At 50.5% G+C, this 7,028-nt stretch overlaps 1 protein-coding gene and 1 long non-coding RNA gene across 3 annotated transcripts in view; one reads left to right on the top strand and one right to left on the bottom strand.

The window, feature by feature from the left end:
• PEDS1 (plasmanylethanolamine desaturase 1) overlaps nucleotides 1-629 on the bottom strand; it is a 22,199-nt gene extending 21,570 nt beyond the window's left edge. For both annotated transcript variants that reach the window (XR_014149051.1, XM_081832600.1), the window contains exon 1: nucleotides 416-629. Coding sequence is in view for 1 of the 2 variants with exons in the window: in XM_081832600.1 (XP_081688726.1) it covers nucleotides 416-539 (124 nt within the window). In the remaining variant the exon portion in view is untranslated. The remainder of the gene's footprint in view (nucleotides 1-415) is intronic.
• A 162-nt stretch (nucleotides 630-791) lies between these two features.
• Nucleotides 792-4,096, top strand: LOC145723781 (uncharacterized). Its single transcript, XR_014149052.1, has 3 exons — nucleotides 792-2,089; nucleotides 3,427-3,495; nucleotides 3,998-4,096. It is a non-coding gene; the product is annotated as an uncharacterized LOC145723781 (long non-coding RNA).
• Nucleotides 4,097-7,028: the final 2,932 nt, after the last annotated feature.

Here is a 7,028-nt window from a genome sequence, read left to right as displayed (position 1 = left end):
GAGGGATGAGAGAAGGCGGGGGGGGGGGGAGTGGCAGTGCATGCAGCTGACGGGTTGCCTGGGATAGGGGTCCCTAAGTCTAGGGGCGCTCTTTGCAGCGGCGTATGCTTTGAGGCTAGGATCCGGATCTGGGGGTGCGATGGGGGGCTCTCTATGTGGCCCGGGGAGCTGATATGGCAGTTCCTTGATATAGGGATTGTCTGTGCATCTAGAAAGCCCCATGGCTGGAGCTCTGGCTTGAGCTTGGAAGGGGCCCTGGGGTGGGGTCCCCGGACTTGGGGGCGCTATTTGCAAGTTTAGAAGCCGAGGCTGGAGTTCGGCATCAGGGCCTGAGGCTGAGGTTCCGATCTGGGGAACCGGGGGTCGCTGTCCGCAGCCCGGCTGCAGGCCCAGAGGGGGGGCCCGGAGATCTTACCTGGAGAGTAGAGCGAGGCCAGTTCGCGGGCCCCGGCGTGCTGCGCGCCCCAGCGCCGGCAATACGCCGCCTCATCCTCGTCGAGTTCCGGCTGCTGACCCGGCCCATCCTCGGCGCCCGCCATGGCCACTCACCCGGCCCGCCCGGTGCGCTCCGCTGGCGGCGGCAGGGCCGCGGAATCGCGGCGAGATCACGCCGCCCAATGACTGCTCAGCGCCCGGCGCGGCGGAGGCGCGGACGGGGACCTCGCCCGGCCGCGCGTCACAGCCAATCGGGGACCGCGCCAGGGCCGCGATGGCCAATCAGCGGCCGTCGAGCCAGCCAACCGCGGCGCCGGGGGGGCAGGAACGCCCCTGGTCGCTGCTGGGCACGGAAGGGTGGGGCGGCGGCGCGTCCCTCCCCGCAGCGATCCGCCCCCGACCCGGGCCCGGCGTCGACCCCACAGGAACGGCCGGCGCGGCGCCGCCCACCTCGCGCTCGGTTTACCGGCCTGTGCAATGGGCCGAGGTCGTGCGCCGCCGGACCCAGAAACAGGCGTTTCTTCAGCACGCACTGTCAAGCGCCTCCTTTGTGCACGGAGCGCGAGTGGAGGGCGCCGGGCCGGGGCCAGGGAGCCAGCGCTTGGTGGACACTTCGAACAGTGCTCCCTGGCTGGGGCTCCCTCTGCCTGGGCTAGCTTCTCGAGCCCTACCGCGTGCAGAGGTTACGAGGACCGTGCGTCCGCCTACTGTGTGCCAGCTGGTGTTGAGCGCCCGCGAGCCTGAGCCCCAGGACCTCCTGTTCTCCAGAGGGAGAGGACAGTAAACTGATGAGAATGACCTTAAGCGTCACTGTAAGATTTGGTGAGCGCTTAGTATCCGTTAGACGCCGGGCCGAGAGCGAGTCAACAGCCTTTCGTTGACTTCTAATAACCAGTGATGTTGCCTCCTCAGAGTCCCCTCCTGACTTCCCTGCTCAGAGTTGCTCCCTCCTCCAGTCACTGTGACATCATCAGGTTTTGTCTTCACAGCGCTTGTCATGGGCAATGAACTTGCAGTTCATGTGTCACCCAGCAGAAAACCAGTTCCTGAGGACCGGGACTTGCTTTGTTCACAGCTGAATCCCCATGTCTGGATCAGCATAGGGCACATGGTAGAAACTCAGTAAACGCTTGCTGAGTGAATTAAGGCTCAGCCCAATGCTTTCATTCAAATCCTTTGCGCATTTAATAATTGGATTGTTTGTCTTTTATTGTTGAATTGTAAGAGTTCTTTATGTGTTCTGGACACTGGACTCTTATCAGATACATGATTTGCAAATATTGTTTCTCATTTTTTTGTGTTTTCACTTTTTGCATAATGTCCTTTGATGCACAAAAATGTTTTTACTTTAAAAAAAAAGTTTTTACTTTTGATGAAGTCCAGTTTTTGTGTTTTTTACTTTCTTTGTGCCTGAGGTGTCATATTTCCTTATTCTTTCTTCTTCTTCTTCTTCTTTTTTTTACAACTTCATGGTATTCCATTGTGTGTCACAGTGTTGGGGGATGGAGCCCCTGCCAGCTTGCCTCAAGTCAAGATCATGTTGATCTGGATTGCTCCATTCATTTATTCATCAGATCTTTACTGAGAATTGCTGTGGGCCAGATACTGTGCGAAATGCTGATGGTACAACAGCAAAAAGATAATCTAATTTCAGGTAAGGACCGATGATGTGGAGAAGTGAAGCAGGCTGCAGAGATGGGTGGAGAATGACAGGGAGTGCTTCATCAGATGAGGAGCGGAGGTGTCAGGAAGGCCTCTCTGAGGAGGTGGCAATTGAGCAGGGACCTGAAGGAAGTGAGGATACCCAGAGAAGATGTGCAGAGGCCCTGAGGCAGGAGCATACTTGGTGTGCTCAAGGGACAGCAAGGAGGCTTATGTAGCTGGAGCAGAGGGTGAGAGGGGAAAAGGGGGAAGGTGGGATCAGAGAGGTATGAAGGAGTCAGATCATTATGCACCATTTAGGCCAAATAAATGTTGAATTAATGCGTGAATGAAAGAGGCAAACAGAGAGCTATGGGAATGCATAGGTAATGGCTACCTACCTCAGGGTAAGAAATCAGGGACAGCTTCCTGGACGAGGGGATACCTGAGCTGACATCTGAAGTAAAGTAAGAACTGGCTGGGGAAAGGGAGTCAGGTGAGGTATGAGGGTCTTCCAGACACAGGGAATAGCATGTACACAGACCCAGGGGTGAGAGATTGTTTTACTCACTGAATTGAAGAAAAAAAACAATCAGCCAGGCTGGAGTATAGCATGAGAGGAGAGTTGTAGAGAAGAGGAAGATCCATGGGGGCTTGGGCATGCTTGGTGCCCTACACAGGAATCTTGACCTTTCCAAGGGCAGCACCAGGGTGCCCCGCAGAGTTGAAGATCCAATTTGTGCTTTGAGAAGCTACCTCTAGCTGCTGAGAGGAGGTGGATTAGAATGAGGTGAACCTAGAGGGAAGGGAGATGAGTGATAAGGGTCCACAGGGATGATGGGTGAGGGGGCTGGAGGTCAAGGGAGGCTGCGATGGGGGCTCGTGCCAGCGGACTTCTTTCTCCCACCTCTTTATGCATCCTCTTCATCCATCTGAGTGTGCTTACACTGGGTGAACGTTTTCAGCGTCTGCCCCGAGCCGGCCCCGTGCTGTGGGCTGAGGGACCTGTGGGGAATAGTCTCATTCCTGAGAGATGTTCCTTAGTGACACACAGGGCCCTGTGTTGAGGAGAATGTTTGAGATCCTATCTCAGGCATATTTACGTAGGCTCCGCACAACACAAATTGACTGCAAAAATGAGCTCCACTCTAATTTTAATTTTTACAATTCATTTATTCTCCCAGCAAATATTTATTGAGCATGTATTACAAGGCAGGACTTGCTCTAGGTACTGGAAACATAACAGGAAAGAAAGAAGACAAAAATCTCTGCCTCCTGGAGTTGACACCTGGGGGGTGGGAAGGGAGATGGACAATAATCACTAACAACTGAACTATGCTGACATGCTAGGGGGTGATGGCTGCTTTGGAAAAAACAACAACAACAACAACAACAACAAAACAAAAACAACAAAGCAGGGTAAGGAGGGTTGGAAGCTGGGAGGTTGGAGGGCAGGTTGAGTAGTTAACGAGGGTAGCCAGGGAATGCCTCACTGAGAAGGTGATAGACTAAAGATAGAAGGTGAGCAGATTAAAGGAGGGGATGGAGGGAGCCATGTGAGACTGTAGGGGAAGAGTGTTCCGGACAGAGCCAAAAGCCAGTGCAGAAGCCCTGAGGTGGGAAGGAGCCTTACTAGCTTTAATGATTGACTGAATGTATGAGCTGTTAAAAAAAAGTGGACTTGGGGCCCACAGGGACCATAAAAGTTCCAGGTTGTAGCCTAGCGGAAGGACCAAGGGCGTCAGAGTTTCCTGGCTGTGAGAAGAGTCTCAGAGACGGGGGGGCGGGGGGGGGGGCTGCTGTGCGGTCAGGATGCCAGCTATCCCACTACCCCTAGAGGCTCTGTGTGCCCAGCCAGGCTGTTTGCTCCCTAAGTCAGTCTACGGGAACATCTCCTTCCCATTTCCCCTGTTCCCAGCAGGGCCTCCTACCTGGAAGGAAGTGCCCCATGCTGTGCTCTGTCCTGCTCCAGGCTGTTTGCCAACACCCTGAAGGTACCTGCCTCCTGACCCTGCCACCACCACAGGGCATGGCTATGGACAGGAAGGCCTCCTTCCCTGGAGGGTCATGGCCAGACTGCACTGGCCAGATGGTGCATAGCCATCCCCAAATGAAGCCTTCCTTTTTTTCTACATTTTAAAATGTTTTATTGTATGTGTGAGTCATGGGGATGGAGACATCTGCTTCTGGATGCCTATGCCCGTTCCCCCTCCTTCATGGAAACAATACTCTGAATTTTTGGAGGAAATCTCTCTTGCCTGTTTTCTCAGCCTGTGGATTGTATGGGACAGACTCCACTTCTTTAATATAAGCCAAGCGACATTGTCCAGCCACTGGGACGTGGTGATTGGTTCGGAGATGGGTGTGTGACTTCAGATGGCCCAATCAGAGTGAATTTCAGGATCCTGCCATGGAATTTCACGGATCCAGGAATCCAAGCATCTTGGGACATAGATGCTTTTTCCCCATTGATGTGAATGAGAAAGCAAGTCTCATCAGACTCTGCTGGCAGCATGAAGGGGTCATCTTTAGGGTGCATTCCCTGGAGCAGGCAGAGAGGAAAGACCAAGAGAAACCAGGTCCTTGGTGAGATCTTTGAGTGGCTGGATCAAGCCTTACCTGAAAGTGGTCCTCCCTTTCCAGTCAGACAGACTTAGGTTTAAGTCTCAGCCCCACCACTTGTGTGTTGTGTGACCATGGGCAAATTATTTATTCTCCCAGGATGTCAGTTTCCTAACGTGGAAAATGGGGATAATAAGAGTATGCCTGCCTTGCGGGGTTGTTGTGAAGATAAGCTAATAAATACATTGTGGTTAGAAGAGTGCCTGGCAATAAATTTTAGCTATTGTTATTAGCATTAAATAAATACCCAGAGCAAACCTTACCTGAACTGTGTGTGATCTTCTTCTGGACTTCAACATTTTCTGGAAACCAATACATCCTCTGTTTTTATTTTACATCTTTCTTACTTGCAGAGTGTAGGGATCAAGATCAGGGTGGGACTGGGGAGAAAGGGTGGGGGACTGGTGTTTGCAAGTGGCTGTTTCTGTGTGCTGGATATTTTAAGTACACTTGCTCTTTGACCTCATTTTACAGGAAAAAAAACTGAGGCTCAGAAAAGTTGACTTGCCCAAAGGCGAGTAAGATTTCATCAGGGAGAAAAGGTGAGGGACGGTATGTTTGGCAGCAGGCATGGCAAGATCAAGGGCCATGACGTGTTAATGTACTCGGTGTACTATTAAGGGAACAGGAGTAATTCGGAGTCCAGGGAATAAAAGATTAAAGCCATGTTTTAAAAACTAGAATAAAACATAGGTGAGTATGACAAGATCCTTTTAAAATCGTAATTTCTAAGATAATTTTAATTTTACAGAGAAGTTGCAAGAATAGTGCAGTAAGCTTCCATATCTCCTTCACTCAGATCCCCCAATCATTAACATTTTGCTACACTTGATTTGTCATTTTCTCTGTGTTGTGTATAATTTTTCTGAACCATTTTGAGAGTCAGTTATAGACGCGATGTCCTTTTACCCTTAAATACTTCAGTGTGTGTTTCCTAAGAACAAGGACATTCTCATACATGGCCACAGGTTTGAAACAGGTTTCAAAATGAGGAAATTTAACGTTCGCAGAAGGTTTCTATTGTCCATATCCAAATACCACTAATTGCACCCATAATGACCTGAAATCTTTAGTGACTACCAAGGTCATTGTACCCCTTCCAAAGAGAAAAAATGTGTGCCTGCCCAAAGAGAAGAAAATCATGAACATCCATAAATCTGCTTAAAGCATCTGTGCTTAGAATTCCTACTTGTAGGCTCTGTATATCTCAAGTAGTGGTTTTCAACTGGGGATGCTTTTGACCCCTATGGGACATTTGACAATGTCTTGAGACGTTTGTGGTTGTCACACCTTGGGGGTGGTAATATGTTATTGTCATCTCATGGGTAGAGAAGCTAGGGATGCTGCTAAATGTCCTACCATGCACAGGACAGAGAATTCTCTGACCCAAAATGTCAATAGTGCTGAGGTTGAGAAACTCTGATCTGTAAGTAACTGGGGAGAGACACCTCCCTTTGCTGCAATCGGAGCACCCTGTGGGCTTCCAGTTCACCCCAGCAATTCTATTTCTCTCCAGCTACCCTGGAAAACCGCCACTCCTATAGGCGTAGGGAGGCCCAGCCAAGGCTGTTTATGATAGCTCCAAGCTGGAACTAACCCACGTATCCTATTAGGAGGAGACTGATAAAATAAAACTGTGGAGTCACGCTGTGGTCACGGCTCTTTCCTCAGCTCTGTTTGCATTTCTGTAAAACAGGGTTGGGGGGGTGGGATTGGAAGGATGCCAGTTATCTTGGGTTCGGCTGCTACTTTATGACTCGTGGGCATAACTGCTTCTGACTCATGCACAATTGACGCATTGGCATTATGTGCTCACCAGTCTCTGGGCTTTTATTTACAGGAGGCTGCCCGGGAATGTCTCTCCATTGGAATCGAGGGCAGGGCCTCTGCTGAGTCACCTCTGGCCCCCAGGAACCCAACTCAGGGTCTAGTTCATTGGAAAAGCAGCTGCCGTTCCTTTGGTGCCAACTATATGCTGGGCCCAGTGCTAAGTCCACACGCTCTCACATGGCACGAGCATACTTACTCTCTTATCTCCATGTTATAAATGAGGACACTAAGGCTCAGAGAGGTCATGACACACAGCTGGGAAAGGCAGAATTGCGATTCCACGTAAGACGAATCAAATTCCAAAGTCTGGGCTATTTCTAGTCTGCTGCAACTTCTCTTACACATGGTAGGTGCTCAGAAAAATATGGGTGGCAGAGGGTGGACAATATATTCATTGGTTATAAACCCCGAGTTTTAGCAGATAACATAGCTGCCCAGCTATGTTAGCGATGGACTGCTGTTCCAGCTTCCCTTGCAGCAGTATAGGACATGTGACTAAT

The sequence above is a fragment of the Leptonychotes weddellii genome, chromosome 10, assembly GCF_054177405.1.
Source record: "Leptonychotes weddellii isolate Sample4059 chromosome 10, ASM5417740v2, whole genome shotgun sequence".
Classification (NCBI taxonomy): domain Eukaryota; kingdom Metazoa; phylum Chordata; class Mammalia; order Carnivora; family Phocidae; genus Leptonychotes; species Leptonychotes weddellii.
This window is presented reverse-complemented; position numbering and strand designations above follow the sequence as displayed.